Source organism: Rhamphochromis longiceps, linkage group LG3 (assembly GCF_057381845.1).
Source record: "Rhamphochromis longiceps isolate RC_006_pf linkage group LG3, R_longiceps_female_GT1.1, whole genome shotgun sequence".
NCBI lineage: Eukaryota > Metazoa > Chordata > Actinopteri > Cichliformes > Cichlidae > Rhamphochromis > Rhamphochromis longiceps.
The window spans coordinates 40,559,209-40,584,265 of record NC_140559.1 but is presented as its reverse complement, the minus strand read 5'-3'; the positions used below and the strand labels follow the sequence as shown (position 1 = coordinate 40,584,265).

General features: G+C 36.4%; 2 protein-coding genes and 1 long non-coding RNA gene across 3 annotated transcripts in view; all 3 read left to right on the top strand.

Moving 5' to 3' along the window:
- The window catches only part of LOC146674667 (uncharacterized), a 39,957-nt gene extending 28,143 nt beyond the window's left edge, over positions 1-11,814 (top strand). Inside the window, exons 6-15 of the mRNA XM_085385245.1 lie at positions 8,837-9,115; positions 9,769-9,876; positions 10,026-10,041; positions 10,121-10,202; positions 10,390-10,449; positions 10,733-10,796; positions 10,944-11,003; positions 11,356-11,418; positions 11,633-11,695; positions 11,807-11,814. Of these exons, the coding sequence (XP_085241371.1) occupies positions 8,837-9,115; positions 9,769-9,876; positions 10,026-10,041; positions 10,121-10,202; positions 10,390-10,449; positions 10,733-10,796; positions 10,944-11,003; positions 11,356-11,418; positions 11,633-11,695; positions 11,807-11,814 (803 nt within the window). The remainder of the gene's footprint in view (positions 1-8,836; positions 9,116-9,768; positions 9,877-10,025; positions 10,042-10,120; positions 10,203-10,389; positions 10,450-10,732; positions 10,797-10,943; positions 11,004-11,355; positions 11,419-11,632; positions 11,696-11,806) is intronic.
- The window catches only part of LOC146674660 (titin-like), a 414,653-nt gene that overhangs the window by 134,522 nt on the left and 255,074 nt on the right, over positions 1-25,057 (top strand). The gene's annotated exons all lie outside the window — the stretch shown is intronic.
- Positions 13,613-15,093, top strand: LOC146674666 (uncharacterized). The gene is made up of 3 exons (XR_014909559.1): positions 13,613-13,712; positions 14,000-14,032; positions 14,960-15,093. It is a non-coding gene; the product is annotated as an uncharacterized LOC146674666 (long non-coding RNA).

Sequence of the window (25,057 nt, the reverse complement as noted above, 5' to 3'; positions counted from 1 at the left end):
AAAAACTGCCTTGACTTGCCCTCAAACAACGCTTTGTGACTTGAAATCTATTTGGAGTATCGATATCATTCTTTCACCGTAAGAGACAGCAGGCTTTGGTGAACAATCATGGAAATTTTCAGGTCTCTGTGGAAATCCAACAAAAAGTTATGACGAGAGAAAAAAGTGGTTCATTTCCACAGTTTGAAATCTGAAGAAATCTGAGCGAAGGACGAATTTCCTACCCTCAAACAAGTCCAACTCATTTCAGAACGGTAATAGGTGAGAAAGAAATTCTTGAATTGTGAGCGTCAGGGGTGTCTGAAGATATTCGGGGACAAGCCTCATGTCTTAACTTTGCTTCGTTAAGGAGATATGACGATTCGAATATGCCTCTCATTACAGAAATCCAGCGGTGATTTTGAACAAGCTCTCCATTCACTTTATATGGAGAGTTTTCTGACATTGTGTTGGTCTGAGGAGATTTGCGAAAATTCTATAAATCCCACAACAATGATAGTGACATTTCCTGAAAGCCAGCAAAAATACCTACGTTTTGATGTATAATTTGTGGAAGTTGAGTGAAAATTGAGCAAGTAGCAAACAGTTGTTCGGACATGAAGAGAAGACTGCAAAACCTTCAGTGACACACTGGAAGCCAAGAGCATAGCAACCATAACAACGCATGTATTTTGTGAAAAATCACAATTTTGCAACTCAAAACTTTAAGAGGCATAAAAGTAAAACAGTAGAAGATTTGAAAAAGCTGAATCATACCTGAATAGCCCAATAATTTGTGAACATTTTAAAATTTGAATGGTTGTTCTAGGTGAAAATATGAGGAAGTAGTTAAGTTTCAAAAACAAGCAAATTTTAGCAGAATTGCAGAAGTTTCCCATTCATTTCAATGGGACAAATTAAAGGAAAAAAGCTTAATATTTTAAAAAGTATAATAGCAAAAAATACCAAAAGTCATAGCGCACATTAGCAGAAATAGCAGAATAGTTTAAAATTTGAACGGTGAAAATCGGCTGAAAATTGTGGAAGTAGTTAAGTGCCAAAAAGTGTACGGAAGCAACTAGAATAATAACTAGAAAAATTTGCATTTCCTGCGAAAATGCAGTGTGGATGCTTAAAGCTGAAGCTGTATGCAAAAAGTAGCTGAAAAAGCTGAAAAGTTGCCGAAATTGTAAAAACTTTGCAGAAGCAAAAGAAGTTTGCTAAAATGGAATAACTTAGCAGAACTGCAATATCTTAGAGGAAACATAATACTTGGCAGAGATACAATAGCATAGCAGAATTTAGCAGAAATATTGTAACTTACCAGAAACATGATAACTTCTCAAAAATACAAGAATTTAGGAGAAATAGTATAAGATAACAGAAAGAATATATTTAGCCAAAAATACTTAAACATTACAGAAACACTATGATTTAGAAAAATAGTACAACAGAGCAGAAATATTGTGATTTACCAGAGACACTGTGATGAACTATGAATATTGTAATTTTAAATTAAGACTATGTTTTAGCACAAATATTATAATTTGGCAGAAATACTATAATTTAGCAGAAATACTATATTAAGCACAAATCCTATAAAAAGCAGAAATGGTATGATTAAGCATAAATACTACATTTAGTAGAAATACTTTGTTTTAGCACAAATCCCATAAAAAGCAGAAATACTATATTAAGCACAAATCCTATGAAAAGCAGAAATAATATGATTAAGCATAAATACTACATTTAGCAGAAATACTATATTAAGCACAAATCTTATAAAAAGCAGAAATACTATATTAAGCACAAATCCTATAAAAGCAGAAATAGTATATTAAGCACAAATAGTATAAAAAGCAGAAATACTATAATTTAGCAGAAATACTATGTTAGGCACAAATCCTATAAAAAGAACAAATACTATAATTTAGCAGAAATACTATATTAGGCACAAATCTTATGAAAAGCAGAAATAGTATGATTTAGCAGAAATACTGTATTTAGCACAAGTACCGAAAAGTACCAGAAATACTATGATTTAGCCGAATAGTAATAACTTACAAAATTACAAATATGGAGGCATATTGAAACACAAATGCACAGAAGGACACACAAACACAGGCTCTAATCCAGTCAACCAGTCTAACTATATTCAATTTAAATCCTACAATGACATGCTGCCAAATAAGGGCAGGGTCCTCTCTCTCCCACTAAACACACACACACACACACACACACACACACACACACACACACACACACACACACACACACACACAGGGAGAGAGAAGTAAGTTTCTAGGTCAGCCTGGGAGCTGCTGAATTTGAATCCACCAATCAGAGTGGCTGTGTACTTTTTCCCGCCAAAACAGGTGCTTCTGTTTACACACGCAGCACAGAGAGACACAGGATTATTGCAGCCTATTTCTCATAGTGAGGACTCCCCTCAAACAAATGACCATAATTTCCTAACTGTAGGGGTTAGAGTGTCATTCTTACACCGTTTTGTTCAGAAGTGATTGGGGAATCTTCAAGTGTTGACAATTTATCATTAAAATATGAATTTTTAGAGATATATGACATGGATGACTTATTGACTTAGAAGCCACGAATTCCCCAATATGCAAATTTGAATGCCTGAGGCCACATATATGATTGGCTGGCTGGGAAGCTGTGCAGGCCCTGATTTGAAAATTTGAATTTCTCAGTCCTCACAGAGGATTGGCTGCCTGGGGACCTGGCAGAAATATATAGAAATATTATGATTAAGCATAAATACTACATTTAGTAGAAATACTATGTTTTAGCACAAATACTATAAAAAGCAGAAATACTATAATTTAGCAGAAATACTATATTAAGCACAAATCCTATAAAAAGCAGAAATACTATATTAGGTACAAATCCTATAAAAAGCAGAAATACTATATTAGGCACAAATCTTATAAAAAGCAGAAATACTATATTAGGCACAAATAGTATAAAAAGCAGAAATACTATAATTTAGCAGAAATACTATGTTAGGCACAAATCCTATAAAAAGAATAAATACTATAATTTAGCAGAAATACTATATTAGGCACAAATCTTATGAAAAGCAGAAATAGTATGATTTAGCAGAATAGTAATAACTTACAAAATTACAAATATGGAGGCATATTGGAACACAAATGCACAGAGGGACACACAAACACAGGCTCTAATCCAGTCAACCAGTCTAACTATATTCAATTTAAATCCTACAATGACATGCTGCCAAATAAGGGCAGGGTCCTCTCTCTCCCACTAAACACACACACACACACACACACACACACACACAGAGGGAGAGAGCTGCCGAATTTAAATCCACCAATCAGAGTGGCTGTTTACGTTTTCCCGCCAAAACAGGTGCATCTTTTTACACACGCAGGACAGAGAGGCACAGGATTATTGCAGCCTATTTCTCATAGTGAGGACTCCCCTCAAACAAATGACCATAATTTCCTAACCGTAGGGGCTAGAGCGGTCATTCTTACACCGTTTTGTTCAGAAGAGATGGGGTAATCTTCCAGTGTTTACAATTTATCATTAAAATATGAATTATTAAAGATATTTGACTTCTAATGCACCATAACTGAGCAGAGCGAAGCAAAAACTGCCTTGACTTGCCCTCAAACAACGCTTTCTAACTCTAAATCTATTTGGAGTATCGATATCATTCTTTCACCGTAAGAGACAGCAGGCTTTGGTGAACAGTCATAGAAATTTTCAGGTCTCTGTGGAAATCCAACAAAAAGTTATGACGAGAGAAAAAAGTGGTTCATTTCCACAGTATGAAATCTGAAGAAATCTGAGTGACGGACGAATTTCCTACCCTCAAACAAGTCCAACTCATTTCAGAACGGTAATAGGTGAGAAAGAAATTCTTGAATTGTGAGCGTCAGGGGTGTCTGAAGATATTCGGGGACAAGCCTCATGTCTTAAAGTCGTTTCGTTAAGGAGATATGACGATTCGAATATGCCTCTCATTACAGAAATCCAGCGATGATTTTGAACAAGCTCTCCATTGACTTTATATGGAGAGTTTTGAGACCTTGTGTTGGTCTGAGGAGATTTGCCAAAATTCTATAAATCCCACAACAATGATAGTGACATTTTCTGAAAGCCAGCAAAAACACCTACGTTTTGATGTATAATTTGTGGAAGTTGAGTGAAAATTGAGCAAGTAGCAAGAAGTTGTTCGGACATGAAGTGAAAATTGCAAAACCTTCAGTGACACACTGGAAGCCAAGAGCATAGCAACCATAACAACGCATGTATTTTGTGAAAAATCACAATTTTGCAACTGAAAACTTTAAGAGGCATAAAAGTAAAACGGTAAAAGATTTGAAAAAGCTGAATCATACATGAATAGCCCAATAATTTGTGAACATTTTAAAGTTTGAATGGTTTTTCTAGGCGAAAGTATGAGGAAGTAGTTAAGTTTCAAAAACAAGCAAAATTTAGCAGAATTTTGGAAGTTTTCCATTCATTTCAATGGGACAAATTAAAGGAAAAAAGTGGAATATTTTAAAAAGTATAATAGCAAAAAATAGCAAAAATCATAGCGCAAATTAGCAGAAATAGCAGAATAGTTTAAAATTTGAACGGTGAAAATAGCACAAAAATTGTGGAAGTAGTTAAAGGACGAAAAATGAGCAACTTGAAGAATAATAATAATAATAATAACTAGAAAAATTTGCATTTCCTGCGAAAATGCAGTGTGGATGCTTAAAGCTGAAGCTGTATGCAAAAAGTAGCTGAAAAAGCTGAAAAGTTGCCGAAATTGTAAAAACTTTGCAGAAGCAAAAGAAGTTTGCTAAAATGGAATAACTTAGCAGAACTGCAATATCTTAGAGGAAACATAATACTTGGCAGAGATACAATAGCATAGCAGAATTTAGCAGAAATATTGTAACTTACCAGAAACATGATAACTTCTCAAAAATACAAGAATTTAGGAGAAATAGTATAAGATAACAGAAAGAATATATTTAGCCAAAAATACTTAAACATTACAGAAACACTATGATTTAGAAAAATAGTACAACAGAGCAGAAATATTGTGATTTACCAGAGACACTGTGATGAACTATGAATATTGTAATTTTAAATTAAGACTATGTTTTAGCACAAATATTATAATTTGGCAGAAATACTATAATTTAGCAGAAATACTATATTAAGCACAAATCCTATAAAAAGCAGAAATGGTATGATTAAGCATAAATACTACATTTAGTAGAAATACTTTGTTTTAGCACAAATCCCATAAAAAGCAGAAATACTATATTAAGCACAAATCCTATGAAAAGCAGAAATAATATGATTAAGCATAAATACTACATTTAGCAGAAATACTATATTAAGCACAAATCTTATAAAAAGCAGAAATACTATATTAAGCACAAATCCTATAAAAGCAGAAATAGTATATTAAGCACAAATAGTATAAAAAGCAGAAATACTATAATTTAGCAGAAATACTATGTTAGGCACAAATCCTATAAAAAGAACAAATACTATAATTTAGCAGAAATACTATATTAGGCACAAATCTTATGAAAAGCAGAAATAGTATGATTTAGCAGAAATACTGTATTTAGCACAAGTACCGAAAAGTACCAGAAATACTATGATTTAGCCGAATAGTAATAACTTACAAAATTACAAATATGGAGGCATATTGAAACACAAATGCACAGAAGGACACACAAACACAGGCTCTAATCCAGTCAACCAGTCTAACTATATTCAATTTAAATCCTACAATGACATGCTGCCAAATAAGGGCAGGGTCCTCTCTCTCCCACTAAACACACACACACACACACACACACACACACACACACACACACACACACACACACACACACACACAGGGAGAGAGAAGTAAGTTTCTAGGTCAGCCTGGGAGCTGCTGAATTTGAATCCACCAATCAGAGTGGCTGTGTACTTTTTCCCGCCAAAACAGGTGCTTCTGTTTACACACGCAGCACAGAGAGACACAGGATTATTGCAGCCTATTTCTCATAGTGAGGACTCCCCTCAAACAAATGACCATAATTTCCTAACTGTAGGGGTTAGAGTGTCATTCTTACACCGTTTTGTTCAGAAGTGATTGGGGAATCTTCAAGTGTTGACAATTTATCATTAAAATATGAATTTTTAGAGATATATGACATGGATGACTTATTGACTTAGAAGCCACGAATTCCCCAATATGCAAATTTGAATGCCTGAGGCCACATATATGATTGGCTGGCTGGGAAGCTGTGCAGGCCCTGATTTGAAAATTTGAATTTCTCAGTCCTCACAGAGGATTGGCTGCCTGGGGACCTGGCAGAAATATATAGAAATATTATGATTAAGCATAAATACTACATTTAGTAGAAATACTATGTTTTAGCACAAATACTATAAAAAGCAGAAATACTATAATTTAGCAGAAATACTATATTAAGCACAAATCCTATAAAAAGCAGAAATACTATATTAGGTACAAATCCTATAAAAAGCAGAAATACTATATTAGGCACAAATCTTATAAAAAGCAGAAATACTATATTAGGCACAAATAGTATAAAAAGCAGAAATACTATAATTTAGCAGAAATACTATGTTAGGCACAAATCCTATAAAAAGAATAAATACTATAATTTAGCAGAAATACTATATTAGGCACAAATCTTATGAAAAGCAGAAATAGTATGATTTAGCAGAATAGTAATAACTTACAAAATTACAAATATGGAGGCATATTGGAACACAAATGCACAGAGGGACACACAAACACAGGCTCTAATCCAGTCAACCAGTCTAACTATATTCAATTTAAATCCTACAATGACATGCTGCCAAATAAGGGCAGGGTCCTCTCTCTCCCACTAAACACACACACACACACACACACACACACACACAGAGGGAGAGAGCTGCCGAATTTAAATCCACCAATCAGAGTGGCTGTTTACGTTTTCCCGCCAAAACAGGTGCATCTTTTTACACACGCAGGACAGAGAGGCACAGGATTATTGCAGCCTATTTCTCATAGTGAGGACTCCCCTCAAACAAATGACCATAATTTCCTAACCGTAGGGGCTAGAGCGGTCATTCTTACACCGTTTTGTTCAGAAGAGATGGGGTAATCTTCCAGTGTTTACAATTTATCATTAAAATATGAATTATTAAAGATATTTGACTTCTAATGCACCATAACTGAGCAGAGCGAAGCAAAAACTGCCTTGACTTGCCCTCAAACAACGCTTTCTAACTCTAAATCTATTTGGAGTATCGATATCATTCTTTCACCGTAAGAGACAGCAGGCTTTGGTGAACAGTCATAGAAATTTTCAGGTCTCTGTGGAAATCCAACAAAAAGTTATGACGAGAGAAAAAAGTGGTTCATTTCCACAGTATGAAATCTGAAGAAATCTGAGTGACGGACGAATTTCCTACCCTCAAACAAGTCCAACTCATTTCAGAACGGTAATAGGTGAGAAAGAAATTCTTGAATTGTGAGCGTCAGGGGTGTCTGAAGATATTCGGGGACAAGCCTCATGTCTTAAAGTCGTTTCGTTAAGGAGATATGACGATTCGAATATGCCTCTCATTACAGAAATCCAGCGATGATTTTGAACAAGCTCTCCATTGACTTTATATGGAGAGTTTTGAGACCTTGTGTTGGTCTGAGGAGATTTGCCAAAATTCTATAAATCCCACAACAATGATAGTGACATTTTCTGAAAGCCAGCAAAAACACCTACGTTTTGATGTATAATTTGTGGAAGTTGAGTGAAAATTGAGCAAGTAGCAAGAAGTTGTTCGGACATGAAGTGAAAATTGCAAAACCTTCAGTGACACACTGGAAGCCAAGAGCATAGCAACCATAACAACGCATGTATTTTGTGAAAAATCACAATTTTGCAACTGAAAACTTTAAGAGGCATAAAAGTAAAACGGTAAAAGATTTGAAAAAGCTGAATCATACATGAATAGCCCAATAATTTGTGAACATTTTAAAGTTTGAATGGTTTTTCTAGGCGAAAGTATGAGGAAGTAGTTAAGTTTCAAAAACAAGCAAAATTTAGCAGAATTTTGGAAGTTTTCCATTCATTTCAATGGGACAAATTAAAGGAAAAAAGTGGAATATTTTAAAAAGTATAATAGCAAAAAATAGCAAAAATCATAGCGCAAATTAGCAGAAATAGCAGAATAGTTTAAAATTTGAACGGTGAAAATAGCACAAAAATTGTGGAAGTAGTTAAAGGACGAAAAATGAGCAACTTGAAGAATAATAATAATAATAATAATAAAGAATAAAGAGAAACAGGAACTCAATAGTGTGGATGCTTAAAGCATCCACACAATAAAGAATAAAGAGAAACAGGAACTCAATAGTGTGGATGCTTAAAGCATCCACACAATAATAAAGAATAAAGAGAAACAGGAACTCAATAGTGTGGATGCTTAAAGCATCCACACAATAATAATAAATCCGAGCAATAGTAATAAGTGTGCCTTTGCATAGGCACACTTAATAATAAATCCGAGCAATAGTAATAAGTGTGCCTTCGCATAGGCACACTTAATAACAAAATCAAAGAACCAAAAACACAAAACACTGGGTCAACGACCCAGGGACCCTAACACACCAGACCATGACAAATTACTTTTTATATACAGCAAAGTAAATGTAAAATTTTACTGTGTTGATCAAAATGAGTTTACTGTTTATTTTATTCAAGATTTGTTCATGTTTCTCATTTCCATCTAGTTGATTAAATGACTTAGATTCAGTCATTTATTTGTTTGTTCTTTTTCTAAACTGAAGATAAACCAAAGGCGAAACTGAGAGCTGATAACACAACTGTTCCAGTAGGGGGCAGTGTGACCCTGACCTGCTCTGTGAACCCATCATCATCATCTGGATGGAAATACTACTGGTACAGAGATGAGAAATCCTCTGAAGCCCTGACCACACAAGATGCAGTTTTCCACTCAAATGGACAAATCAGTGTCTCACAGGAAGGACTCTACAGGTGCAGAGGAGGAAGAGGAAACCCAGTTTACTACACAGAGGACAGCCAAGAAGTTCAGATTAACATGACTGGTGAGTTAGTATTCAGCAACAATGTTGAATAGATTGTTGATTGAGGATTACTATGAAGGTCAAACAGCATTATATCTCATGGTAACCTCTTTGGCATTGTAAAAATGTTCTTATTGGAAATGGTTGAACATGAATAGTCATGTAAAATGTGGAGTCTAGAGAATCAGTGTCAGGAATGTGATCCAAGGAGGGGAGACTAGGTGGGATTATGAATGTGAAACAATCATTTTCAGCAAATCTCCAAATCAACATAAATTCACAATTAGTTCTGTAACAATTCTACAAGTAACACTGCAAGTAGTGTAGAACAGGAGTCACAACATGAAACCACAGAGCAGAGTCATGCTGACAGTTTCTGACAGGAAACAGAAAATCTCAATGTAAACATCAGTTTTTGTTTCTTTATATTAAGATTTGACTGTTTGACATATTTATATAGTAAAAGTTTATAAAGCAGATTTAATGAAGTCAACATTTTGTGTTCATTGTTGGGAGTCAAGTCATTTAAATACAGCAGGAGTTGATTCAAAGTGATTTCTAGTCGAGGGAAATAGATGAACTGGATTTTTTTCAAGATCATTTTTATAAAATGATGTTATGAAATTTAAAATATAATTAAGCTTTATTGTTTGTTGTCACAGTAACTGTGTCAGGAGCTGACAGCTCTTCGTCTCCTGTGTGGTTTATGGTTGGACTGGTTTGTGGAGTCTCTCTCATTATTATTCTCCTGCTCTTGTTGTATCGCTGCAGACAGTCCAAGTGTAAGAGCCTCTTCGTTTCATGCTGTATTAGAGAGTTTATTTACTACACACACTTTAATTATTCATACATATACATGTATTCTGATCTCATGACACAAAATAACAATTCACACCACAAACATGTGTAATAACATTTGTCTCTTTCACAGATTCCTGCTTCACCAGGTTGGTAAAATACTTTTAATTATTATTTTAAACAAACATCAGTTACTTTTGAGTTTATTGTGTTTATTTCCTGTTTCAGGTGGATCCAGTCTGAGAGTCACAGTCCGGGCTCCTCCACAAATCATGGAGTCAACCAGAATGAAACTCATGAATACAACTCTGTTCATCCTGGTCAGCACTTAAACCGATCTTTATTATCATTATTAATATTGACTTTTCATTCAGTCTCCATTAACAGGAACATTTCTTAGGTTCAGTTTGTGCTCAGCAGCTTTTCAAAGAACATTTATCAAAATCCAGTTGGACAAAGATCCAAATAACCAACTGACTACATGCACAAAAGATCAGAAACAAACAGGATTTTACAACCTGATTGTATCTTTAACTCGACTGAAAGAATCCACAAATGTTATTGTTTCATATCAGAACAACACAAACAGTAACACCATGATGGGTTCATGCTCTGAAAATATCTGATCACACAGCACCACACAATTTTTTTTTTCTGTTTTTGCATTTATTTTTAAATATGCATGTTTCTGGTTTGCTAACTTCTATGAATCAAGTAGGAAACACTGAAAATGATCAAAAACAGTTTTTTCTATATTTTGAAAGGCATGTAAGATCTAACAAAGAAACAGAAATCTGTTTCTTTGTTAGAGGAAACTAAGTGCAACATTTTTACATTCCAGGTGCAGATGAACCCCAAGATGTCACATATGCTCTTATCGAATTTAAAAACGTCAGAAAAAACAGTGAGTGTCGAAAACAATATAGATTTTTTTTAAATAAATAATTATTTGAATTTATTTGTTTATTTGTTCAATATGGAAAAGAAAGGCTAGAAAGGGTTTTGCTTCAATATTAATGACTTTATTTTGTTTATTTGCTCATCTTAACAGGGAAGCATCATAAACCAGAGCAGAGTGCTGTTTACTCTGAGGTGAAGACGGGAGCTGCAGGTACAGTCACAACAGTCTCATTCAGTGTTTGTACTTGAACGTGTCATCACATCATTATATTGCAGGTAATTATAGGTCAACATGGAGTTTAGTTATTCACTGACCAAGCTTAGCTACTACATACGACCACTACACATCAGCAGACTGAATCTTATACACATCGAGGGCCGTTCAGAGTTTAGTGTAAGTTTGTCTGCTTCATATACAGAATGATATTGTTATTGTACAGTATGGTATTGTCCATCTATATGTCCCCAAACTAAATAGTTTCTCTCATGTTTTTACTCTGTAATGTTCTTGTCATCATATCTGTGCTGAACAAATGTGTCCTGAGCTCTGACGTCTCTTTTAGAGGACAGTCTGATGTATGCTGAGGTCAAACAGCCCAAAAAAGAAAAAGCCAAGAAAAACAAAGGTGAGCAAAGTCTGCCATCATCTCCACTGAATATTGTTTAACATGTTTATCTGCTCTTACAATGTAAATCTGTTTATTTTATAGTTTATATTTATGTATTCACACTTTGTCAGCTATTTAAAATCTACTCTTTTATCTTTGCATTAGTGGAGACATCCAGTTTCCTCCTGGTTAATGACATTATTGTTTTCAATGATCTTCTCTTCATTCACAGGAACATCAAGTCCTGCAGCTGATGCAGCAGTTTATTCTGAAGTCACATCAGGAAGCTCTCTCAGTAATTCTGCTGCCATGCAGGCTGATTTATTCTTCACATTATTAAATGTCTTCAGCTCATAATATCTTTACATGTTGGAAATCACTTTGTCTTTTTGTGCTTGTCTTACAGGTCAGTGAGGAGAGCTGTAGCAGCAAAGCCAAGAAGAAGCTTTTTATGAAGCCACTCTTGCTCCTCTGCTGCCCAAATATCAGACATGCTCAGCTTTATGTACAGTTGCAATATTAAATCACAATATCAGACATATTGCTCTCTTATAGCATAAAACAAATGCAGGTGTATTTCTATTTAATATTCATGCTTTTTATATTCAGTTTTTTATTAAAGATTTTGTAATAAACCTTGAATGTATCTAACATGTTCCAACAGCAGTGAGGACAAAGTGTGAAATATGTGATCTTTAGTATCTGACAGCACAACTTAAAGTCAGTGTTTGCAGTGTTTCACAAGTAAATACTGATATGGGCACCAACAAATACTTTAACTGTGTTTGTCCAAAGATCTCGTACATTATATAAATAAGAATTATATCATAGGCAGTGAATACATTTGAATGTATTTCATGTATATTTTTGTGTTTCTGATCATTTTTTTGCATCTGTAGCTAGAAGATAGAAATAAAATCTTTTGACATTTGAACATTTTATGTTTGATTTTTGTTTCCTGTTTGAGATTATTGACAGACTAACAACACAAGCAGGTTGTAACTGCATTATCATGCAAACCTGAAATAAGCAGATGTGAGTATTATTTGCAAAGCGGTCACTAACAGTTCAGAGCATGACAGCAGTCTGCATGTATCTGACACAGAGGACTGAAGTAGAACATTTACTGTGTGCTGCTGTCACAGGATGAAGTCAAAGGAAAAGATAATTTGTACATGTGATGAATCTCATATGAAAGATGGAGACAGAACATCACAGAGTACTAAAGCTCTGCATCAATCGTGGTCAGCATGACTCAGAGAAGTCGCAGTATTATAATTTTGCACTCCACTCCATTTTGATCATTAACTGATCTCACAAGAATTTCAGAAACATCAGACCTAAAACATTCATTTAAGCTTATCATTGTACTTACATTGTACAACAGGCACATTACTGCTCTACTAGCGCAGAGACACCTACTTTCTAGCAAGTGATGAGGAGAAACAAAACAGCATCTAAACACTAGTGATGCCCCACTGGGTGCCAGTGTGGTCACCAACACTCCTCCTATAGATTAGTATTTATTTATACCTGCTCTGTGCTGTGCTGAAGGAAAAGACCTTCCAACACTTCTTTCATTTCAGCTGACTTCACCTGTGTGAAAACAGAGAAACATGCACGGCATTAAATCAGACTCATTTGTGTTCCAGCACATGTGGATATTAAGGGAAATAAAATGTCAGACACTTTGGCAAAATAGACACTTAAACAAGACACGGTGGGCGTGGAGATGACACTATAAACTTGAAGTAAAAGCACTAAAATTATTAAATAAATGTCAGTAAAGGTGGGACACAGAGGCAGACAGAAGCAAAGTGGATCAAGTGAAGACAACAGGGAAACAAGAAAGAAAGAAACCTTATTTTATAGATTAAGAAAAGGTCTCATTAACTGTGACGTTTATAGGAAAGTGTAGGAGTCTTATTTACCATTTCAGCTGCGTAGGTGATAATAAAACACCTTCATATTGGTTTTCAGGCACTAATGAAGGAGAAACAGAAGAGGTGAATGGCCCAATATTGTTTTCACATGCAGCTCTTCACAGCAAAACAAGAAAAAGTTTGAACATGAACACGTCACACAACTGCTGTGGTCAAAGCTACAGGAGCTGTTTGTGGTTGGTGTAAAAGGAAGGAAGCACAGAGAGGCGATAGAAGGAGGAGCTGAATATAAACTCTGGTCTTATCTACATGAAGTGCAGCTTCTCTTTATCAATGCAAAGTCGAACACTTTGAGATTAGATGCAGATCAGCGTGCAGGGCTGGACGTGAGGATGGGGCACTCTTTGCTCTGTTTGCTGGGGTTATTCTGTGAGTACAATACACACCTTTACTGTTTGAATGGCAGCGATGAAGGAAAATGTTTCTCACTGGTGACAATTACAGTGTATCACTGCTTTAACCTGTTTACCTGACAGCTTCAACACAGCAGACTAGTTTTTTTTTTTTTCATGTTTCCAGCCGGTTTCACAGCTAATAGAAACACATAAATTTGATGATAACTGTGCCATGTGAAGATTTAAAAAGCCTCAGTTTATATATTTATTGTGATTTTGTCAGTTGTATAATGTCTGATGATGTTTCATTCATTATTTTAGTGCTCAGTACAGTCAGACATGGAAACACTGAAGGTGAGAAACTGTTTTTTCTTCCCTTTATATCATGTGTGTTGATCTTAACTAGTATTTAGCTTCTCCTGTGTTGCTCTAAATGACGTCCTCTGTGTTATATTTTGTATCATAAACCAAACATTTCATTGAGATTATTGGTTAAAATGTTAATATAACCATGTTAAGTGTGTGAGCACTCAAGCACACAGCCACGATACAAACTGTATATTTGCTGAAGAGCTGTGGCTTCATACATGTGGATTTTCTTTTCATGTTTATCTGATCTGAAAATATCAACAGTGTGTGTAGTGCAGTTTATCTCACTGAGTTATGTTGTTGGATTGTATGTTGTTTCATATAGTGGGATTTTTTGGATTAATTTTTGGATTATAAATTTTTTATTAAATTTTATTAAATTTATTATTTATTTATTTTATTTATTATTAATTTTGTTGCTGTTTTTTTCTTCTTAGTGGATTTTGTATTTATCTAACTCCTCTGGTCTGTTAGTGCCTCTATTCTGTCTGTGCTGGTGCCCAATTTGTACCCTGTTATTGACTTATGTTGATTCTCCGTATTACTGTGAAGCACTTTGGTGTGCCTTCGGGTTTTTAAATGTACAATATAAATAAAACTGTATTGCATTGTATTACCTCTTGGAGCTATAAAAATGCTAATTATCAAAAGCTCCACACAGACGACAAATTAAAGGAAAAACCAACATGAACATGGTAACCAAATGCTGCTCTGAGCTCAGCATAGAGTTTGTTACCTTCATCCCTCATTTGGTGTTTTGATTAGAAGCTGTTTAACACGTCACTCCAAAGTCTCTGTAGATGTTCAGTGTGTTGAATTGTGTGGCTGCAAAAGATGATTCACATTATTTAAGTTTGCATCAAAGATTCAGAGCAACAATTTTATTCTTTTTGATCTTTTTCTAAATTACAGAACTTGGAGTGAAGGCCACTCTGACAGCAGACAGATTAACCATACCAGCAGGGGGCAGTGTGACACTGACCTGTCATGTGAAGTACTCTACTGACTTAAAATATGAGTGGTTAAGAGAACCCTCTGAAAACTCTGAGAAGACCGCAGTAGCTGGTGAATCAAACAGAGTACTTGTGACCTCTGAAGTCGGCATCTACACCTGTAGAGGACGTATAAAAGGCACAAATTTACTCATTAAAGAAAGTGACTCAGTCATCATTAGTGAAACTGGTGAGTTAAAAAAAAATTAATCTGCAATAAAACAGCTTGGATTCTCCAAAGTTTGAGAAAATTCATTTTGAAACACTTGTAAACGTGAATGATGTGACCTCATCTTTGCTCCATGATAAAGAATCATTTTTAAATATGTGAAACTTCTTAATGTATTTTTGTTTTTGACCTTGTGACCTGTGTGCTACATTTTATTAGTGGATAAATCATTGAACCTAAACAGCTGTTTAAAGTTACTGATACTGTGCACAAAAAAGTCATGTGTTGAAAGATGAGGAGCCAAATGCACTCTGAGACAGACTGAATAAGAAAAAGTGAAACTTATCTCACACACACACACACACACACACACACACACACACACACACACACACACACACACACACACACACACACACACACACACACACACACAAACTAAGAGGGAAGTAAAACTCAACATAAGACACAAGAAACAAATGAATACCAAAATAAAGCAGGAAGTGAGGATAATAACTAAACAGTAACATACACAAAAGAAAGTAAACAAAGGGGGACTGACCCCGGAGGATGAGACAGGGAACAATGAGGGAACAAATTAAACTTTCAGACTAAATTATTAGAAGAACTAAAGGCTCTAAAAATGCCCAAAAATAAATGAAGATCAATAAACTACAAACACGAACAAACAAACAATTCAACCTCAAAAAACTCAAAAAAACAAAACTAGATCTGGAATCACGACACACTTGAGATTTCTACGTCCTCTTTATTTTTATCAAATATTCCCACATTTGACTTTTTTGTGATGGTAAAAACTGAAATTGGAAGCTCTCTAATATGTAACTCCAAACTCCACTGACTTTCAGTTGTGTTGTGATATTTTTTCGCTCAATTTACATCAAATACTTTCATGGTGGTTTTTTTGTATTTCTTCATTACAGGACATGGAGTAAATATCACTTTAATAGCAGACAACACAACCATACCAGCAGGGGGCAGTGTGACACTGACCTGTGATGTGAAACACTCTGCTGACTTAAAATATGAGTGGGTCAGAGAAACCTCACCTGCAGTGAAGTCCACAGAAGCTGTTGGATCAGATAAAGTGGATCTCTAAAGGAGGAAAATACCAATGCAGAGGACGGAGAACAGACACAACTTTACTCATAGCACAAAGTGATCCAGTCACCATTCAGGAAACTGGTGAGTTTAAACATTTAATTTGAAACTAAGCATCGCAGGTTCTCCAGAGTTTGGAGGAGACCAGAGAGGGATCATATAACGACCAAACATAATTTTCTATGGCCCCAACCTGTCAACTTAGTTATGATAATAAAACTGTCATAAAATAATAATTAACAATAATTTGGTTATAATATTAAATAATAATGTTTTTATTTTTTTATGATAATAAGTTAATCAGTCAGAAATTAAATGTATGGTTCAGTCATTCATAGATGTATTTTGGCCCCTGATCCTCAGGTTGCTGTTATAAATTACAGTTTTTGGACAGATCACATCACTCTGTGCGATAGGCTTATTTCCCAGGCCATCTTGACCAATGGCTGTGGAGCTGTCATAAAAACCTTTTTTAATTACTCTGAAGATACTCAGTTAGCTCAGTGTTGGATAGTTTGATAGAGATTTTTCTGGGCCCCGTGATTCTCACGTGATTAACCGAGGATCAGTGAAGAGGGTGAAACACAGTGAAACACAGCGAAGGGTGTAAAGAACTTCATGTTCTGGGACCATCAAACATCTTTTTCTGTGAGAGACAAACAATGTACATCTTGCAGTCACTCAGTGAGCAATAAGACCGGTGTTTGTGGCTCTGTAGACACATGGCCTAGAAGCACAGCTACAGTCATTGATATCATCATGAGCCGTGAAGCAATAATCACACTTGAAATGTTTGAATGAACCATGAATGCTTTTTTGATTTGTTTTTTTTTAAGCTTTTTAGCCTTTAATGGACACAAACAGTCTACAGTGGGATGCAAAAGTTTGGGCAACCTTGTTAATAGTCATTATTTTCCTGTATAAATCGTTGGTTGTTACAATAAAAAATGTCAGTTAAATATATCATATAGGAGACACACACAGTGATATTTGAGAAGTGAAATGAAGTTTATTGGATTTACAGAAAGTGTGCAATAATTGTTTAAACAAAATCAGGCAGGTGCATAAATTTGGGCACCACAAAAAGAAATGAAATCAATATTTAGTAGATCCGCCTTTTGCAGAAATTGCAGCCTGTAAACACTTCATGTAGGTTCCAATGAGAGTCTGGATTGTGGTTGAAGGTATTTTGGACCATTCCTCTTTACAAAACATCTCTAGTTCATTCAGGTTTGATGGTTTCCGAGCATGGACAGCTCTCTTTAACTCACACCACAGATTTTCAATAATATTCAGATCTGGGCTGAGATGGCCGTTCCAGAACGTTGTACTTGTTTCTCTGCATGAAAGCCTTAGTGGATTTTGAGCAGTGTTTCAGGTCGTTGTCTTGTTGAAAGATCCAGCCCCGGCGCAGCTTCAGCTTTGTCACTGATTCCTGGACATTGGTCTCCAGAATCTGCTGATACTGAGTGGAATCCATGTGTCCCTCAACTTTGACGAGATTCCCAGTCCCTGCACTGGCCACACAGCCCCACAGCATGATGGAACCACCACCATATTTTACTGTAGGTAGCAGGTGTTTTTCTTGGAATGCTGTGTTCTTTTTCCTCCATGCATGACGCCCCTTGTTATGTCCAAATAACTCAATTTTAGTTTCATCAGTCCACAACACCTTATTCCAGAATGAAGCTGGCTTGTCCAAATGTGCTTTAGCAAACCTCAAGCAGCTCTGTTTGTGCTGTGGGCAGAGAAAAGGCTTCCTCTCCATCACTCTCGCATCTCCTTGTGTAAAGTGCGCCGAATGGTTGAACGATGCACAGTGACTCCATCAGCTGCAAGATGATGTTGTAGGTCTTTGGTGCTGGCCTGTGAGTCGACTCTGACTGTTCTCACCATTCGTCGCTTCTGTCTATCCGAGATTTTTCTTGGTCTGCCACTTCGAGCCTTAACTTGAACTGAGCCTGTGGTCTTCCATTTTCTCAACATGTTCCTAACTGTGGAAACAGGCAGCTTAAATCTCTGAGACAGCTTTCTGTATCCTTCCCCTAAACCATGATGGTGAACAAACTTTGTCTTCAGGTCATTTGAAAGTTGTTTTGAGATCCCCATGTTGCTACTTTTCAGAGAAAATTAAAAGAGGAGGGAAACTTACAATTGACCCCCTTAAATACTCTTTCTCATTATTGGATTCACCTATGTATGTAGGTCAGGGGTCACTGAGCTTACCGAGCCAATTTGGGTTCCAATAATTAGTTCTAAAGGTTTTGGAATCAATAAAATGACAACAGTGCCCAAATTTATGCACCTGCCTGATTTTGTTTGAACAATTATTGCACACTTTCTGTAAATCCAATAAACTTCATTTCACTTCTCAAATATCATCTATATGATATATTTAACTGACATTTTTTATTGTAACAACCAACGATTTATACAGGAAAATAATGACTATTAACAAGGTTGCCCAAACGTTTGCATCCCACTGTAGACAGACAGGACAGTGGCAAGAGAAGGAGAGGGGGAGACATGCAGCAAAGGGTCAGACTCGAACCCGGACCTTAAGGAATAAGGTCACCTGCTCACCCATTAAGCTAAACTGCCACCAATGCTTTTAATTAATAAACAGTTGTAGAATAAAAATACAAATAAGGTTTTGTCCTGTTTGTAATAGAGTACAGCCCCCCTGATGTTTCTGATTAACACACTAAGTATAAACTCTCTCTCTCTCTCTCACACACACACACACGCACACACACACACACACACACACACACACACACACACACACACACACACACACACACACACTATAGTCAAAGAAAAAAAAAGTTCATAATTGACCCAAACATTCTATCTGTAACGTCTCCAGTCCTCTAACCCAGGACCACGGACACTGTGTTGTTTTATTTACAGTGGAGTTTCTTTATAGATCACCTCTCCAGTCACTCCTTGTTGTCTCCGTGCCCGTGACTATGGCACAGATCCAGACTCTTCTCTCCCGTCCAGGCCCCGGCGTCCTACTGATATAAGGGGACGTGTGATCAGATGATTTCCCCCATCTCCACCCCTCCACTGCACTTGAGCCACAAACCACACGCGCCACAATCTCAAAATTATTTTATATCTAGATGGAAATAATGGTGAATGATGCAGTGGTTGCTCACCATTCCTTGTTACTGGAAACCACTCCATCCTCCTTTATATATTTGAATCAGAGGATAAATGCTTAAAATGAATTCAGCTGCTTTAAAGTTATTGATCTAAACAGAAAGGTGAACATAAAACATTCATTCCAGTTTTCTGCATCTGTTTTTATTCTGTTAGGATTTCAAGCTGCAAACTTCTGAATCTTGTTAATTGGCCTTTTGTTAGAAACCATTTTTGTTTTATATCTTCAATCAGCCAGCAGGAGGAGATTCAGCCACAGGGATTATAAAAATGTTCATTTATTCCTTTTGTGTGCTAACTGAGGAATTTTACTGTGGAAAGTTTCCAACAGGATCAATGTGACGCTGCAGCACAGCTGGTCTCAGATATTCACTGGTGAGACAATCACGCTCAGATGTGAGATTCAGGGAGGTGAAGGAAAGGTGTGGAAATATGAATGGACAGCACCCAACACAAACAGCCCTCCAACATCCAGTGAATACAGGATCAGCAGAGTTTCAGTGTCCCACAGTGGAGACTACAGATGTCGGGGTAGCAGTGACTATCTCTTAACAGGATGGAGTGATGCCTTCAGACTGACAGTTTCATGTAAGCTGGTCTACGATTCAAACTGAAGTTTCCTGTTTTCATTTCTACTTCAGTTTAAACTCAACATCAAGAAACAATCCAGACCCTCCAAAAATCAGACACATAGCTGAGTGCACTATGACTCTGCAATGATTCATTTAAAGAGGAATATAAAGAGATAACTGTCTTAATAAATAAATCAGGTGCATCGTTAGTCTAGTTTTGAAGTAAGACAGATTGCCTGTGTCACATTATAAACTTGTGTTTGGTGCCAGTCAGAGTCAGAGCCACACTGAGAGCAGAAAGGACAATCACAGCAATGATATCAGTCTGTTTGTCTTTCAGTGAGGTTACATTAAAACCACCAGGACACAGTTTATGAAACGGAAGGTCAAACGAAAGAACCAGTTTCTTTACTCTGGATGCAGATGACAAATGTTTTTACTAAAGAAAATCTTTTGTCAGTCTAGTTTAGATATTCAGTTTTTTCCTGCATTAAGGCTTTGTGTTTCAACCTACAGGAATTAAACATCTCTTTATAAAACTAGAGCGGGGTTACATTCTGGGAAATAGAGCATCAGATGCTGCACCTTAATTCAGTAATAAAAGCTGAACCAAAACCTCCAACATGGCCTCATTTCGTTTATCTGATTTTACTGTCACAGACACATGACAAAGATAAGGATAAACATTAATGAACACCGATGTAGGGGAATAGGCTCGGTGTAAATATGATGCAGGTTCCACAGAAATAACAGACACGATTCAGTGTAGTGTCACTGTAGAGTATTATTAAATGAATATCTTTATTTATTATTATTTTTTTCCCTGACGCAAGTCATAATCTTATGACGTTTTTTTCTGTAAACTCAACAGCAAGTAAACCCAGAGCCACGCTGACAGCACAAAGTTCAGTCATACCAGCAGGGGGCAGTGTGACACTGAGCTGCTCTGTGGAGGGCTCTGCTGGCTGGAAGTTTGACTGGTTCAGACGTGATTCAGTCTCTTCTAAAGCTCAGCTCATGAGAGGAAATGAAGCAAACAGAGTTATTAATGTCTCACAAGGAGGTCTGTACCACTGCAGAGGAGGGAGAGGAGATCCAGTTTACTACACAGAGGACAGCAGTGACGTCACAGTTGTGGAAACCTGTAAGCTTAATTATTTTATTTCTGTTAGACTAAGAGGTCATTGTGTGATCTGTACTAACAAATTTAGCAAGTTTGAGTTTGTTAACACAGAAATGAGAAAAACTTCTGTGTTCCAAACATGGAACTGCTCCATATTGTTTTAAAATCACACTTCTGTTCTGTTATTGGACAAAGTCCAGTATAGTCTCCAGCAAAGCATTTACGTCACCACATATTATGAGTTTTAAGCTTGGTAGGTTGTTTAGTGAATAGAAGATTTTATGAAGAAATGCTGCATTATTGTCAGAGCATAGAAATGAACCATTATTAAAAATATTTTTCTGTGGATAAGATTTCCATGTAGTTTGCATGTGTGTCGCCATCATCTCTAAACAACTGTGTTCTCAGAAGAGATTGAAGTTATGAGTGTAGTAAACACCATGGATAGAGCAAGAAGCAGCAATCTGCTAAAATGACTGTCACCCCGGCCAGAGAAGGAACCAGAAACATAGACATGGCTCACAGATCTCTTCAGAGGGCTCAGCAGATGAATAAAGTCATTTTTAAGTTTTTCAGACTGTTCTTTAGAGATTTGTTCCTAGTCGAAGAAAATAGATGAACTGGATCTTTTATAAAATTATTATATTATTATAAATATAATAATTATATAAAAATAATTATATAATTATTATAAATTATTATATCGAATATAATTAAGGTTTATTAATGAATTCTTGTTTGTGTTACAGTAACCATGTCAGGAGCTGACAGCTCTTCTTCTCCTGTGTGGTTGATGGTTGGACTGGTTTGTGGAGTCTCTCTCATTATTATTCTCCTGCTTTTGTTGTATCGCTGCAGAAGAACCAACAGTGAGACCTTTTCCTTTACTTTCTACAAATCTTTATTATTCAAAGACACAAATGTATCATGAGGACCATGTAAAAGTGAATGCCTTATTTTATATTTTTAATAAAGGTGCTGCTAACGAGCAGACGCTCAATCAGGATGAAGATCAGCAGCAAGACTACTCCTCTCTTTTTGATGGTTAGTTTTTCAACTACTTTTAAATATTCTGATGCTATTTGCAACAAGACTGTACTTATTACATCTGCTGCAGCTTTTAATATAAATGTTATTTGCAAGAATATTTGTGTTTAAATTAGTATCACAGACATGAGGTGACTGATTTTCTCTGACCTGCAGGTGATCGTTGTGTCTATGAGACAGTCAGAAGATGTGAAAACACTGAAAATGGTAAAGTTTACAGCTTCTTGTGGAAGCTGGATGATTATACAATAACTGTGTTTAACATTAAAGTCAATCAGATTATTATTTCAGGTCCAGCAGAAGGTGATTTCGCCAATGTCACATGTGTGATTCAGCTCAAAGTTATTAACAAGACAAGTGAGTGCACAAAATGTGAGATTTGAAATGCAAAATATACATTGGTAATTATTCTCACTGATAATAAATGCATTTGTGGACAAACCAGAGGGTGTTTGTTTTGAAATGCTTTCATTTGATCACATCAACAGGGCAACGTGGTGACCCAGAGGAGAGCTCTGACTACAATGATGTCAATCCAAATTCAGCCACAGCTCTAAAGTCTTAACAGCAGCTCTTTAGCTGTTTTTCTCTTTTTCTCTTTAAAGTCTCTTAAAAGTTGAAGTGACTTTGAGTGAAAAGGAGAAGATTTTGAATTCAAAGCAATGATCCTGATAGCCTGAGTTTATACTTCCTTCTGAAAGAATGACTCAGTGTGTTTCACTTGTTTCTCTCCCTTTAGATAATATTTTTAATGGACATTAATGTACTGTAGATCTGTTTTTATATTTTTAAATATTTCTTTGATTTTTAATATATTGTAAATGTCTTTCTGTGAAGCACTTTGCAACTTTGTAAATAAAAGTGTGACATAAATAAAGTGTGTTGTTGTTGTTGTGTGTCGGACTGAGAGTACATGTTACAGCTCTTCAGTGTTGTGCATGAATCCACTGAAAGAGAGCTTTCATTTAAAGGCACTCATTTTCATTTAAAAAAGATTATAGCCCTCCAAGATTCAATTCAATTCAATTCAATTTTATTTATATAGCGCCAAATCACAACATAAGTCGCCTCAAGGCGCTTCATAGATACAGAGAAAAACCCAACAATCATATGACCCCCTATGAGCAAGCACTTTGGCGACAGTGGGAAGGAAAAACTCCCTTTTAACAGGAAGAAACCTCCGGCAGAACCAGGCTCAGGGAGGGGCGGCCATCTGCTGCGACCGGTTGGGGTGAGAGAAGGAAGACAGGATAAAGACATGCTGTGGAAGAGAGACAGAGGTTAATAACAGATATGATTCAATGCAGAGAGGTCTATTAACACATAGTGAGTGAGAAAGGTGACTGGAAAGGAAAAAGGAAAAACTCAATGCATCATGGGAATCCCCCGGCAGCCTATGTCTATTGCAGCATAACTAAGGGAGGATTCAGGGTCACCTGGTCCAGCCCTAACTATATGCTTTAGCAAAAAGGAAAGTTTTAAGCCTAATCTTAAAAGTAGAGATAGTGTCTGTCTCCCGAATCCAAACTGGAAGCTGTTTCCACAGAAGAGGGGCCTGAAAACTGAAGGCTCTCCCTCCCATTCTACTTTTAAATACTCTAGGAACAACAAGTAGGCCTGCAGAGCGAGAGCGAAGTGCTCTAATAGGGTGATATGGTACTACAAGGTCATTAAGATAAGATGGGGCCTGATTATTTAAGACCTTGTATGTGAGGAGCAGGATTTTGAATTCAATTCTGGACTTAACAGGAAGCCAATGAAGGGAAGCCAAAACAGGAGAAATATGCTCTCTCTTTCTAGTCCCTGTCAGTACTCTTGCTGCAGCATTTTGGATTAGCTGAAGGCTTTTCAGTGAGTTTTTTGGACATCCTGATAATAATGAATTACAGTAGTCCAGCCTGGAAGTAATAAATGCATGAACTAGTTTTTCAGCGTCACTCTGAGACAGGATATTTCTAATTTTAGAGATGTTGCGCAAATGGAAGAACGCAGTCTTACATATTTGTTTAATATGTGCGTTGAAGGACATGTCCTGGTCAAAAATGACTCCAAGGTTCCTCACAGCATTACTGGAGGCCAAGGTAATGCCATCCAGAGTAAGAATCTGGTTAGATACCATATTTTTAGGCTTTTCAGGGCCGAGTACAATAACCTCAGTTTTATCTGAATTAAGAAGCAGAAAGTTAGCAGCCATCCAGGTCTTTATGTCTTTAAGACATTCCTGCAGTTTAACTAATTGGTGTGTGTTATCTGGCTTCATGGACAGATAGAGCTGGGTGTCATCTGCATAGCAGTGAAAATGTATGCTATGTCTTCTAATGATACTGCCTAAGGGAAGCATGTATAATGTAAACAGAATTGGTCCTAGCACTGAACCCTGTGGAACTCCATAATTAACCTCACTGTGTGAAGAGGACTCTCCATTTACATTCTCAAATTGGAGTCTATTAGATAGATATGATACAAACCACTGCAGCGCAGTACCTCTAATACCTACAGCATGTTCTAATCGCTCTAATAGGATATTATGGTCGACAGTATCGAACGCTGCACTAAGGTCTAGCAGGACAAGCACAGAGATGAGTCCACTGTCAGAGGCCATAAGAAGATCATTTGTAACCTTCACTAAAGCTGTTTCTGTGCTGTGATGAGCTCTGAAACCTGACTGAAACTCTTCAAATAAACCATTCCTCTGCAGATGATCTGTTAGCTGTTTGACAACTACTCTTTCAAGGATTTTTGATATGAAAGGAAGGTTGGAGATTGGCCTATAATTAGCTAAGACTGCTGGGTCTAGAGATGGCTTTTTGAGTAAAG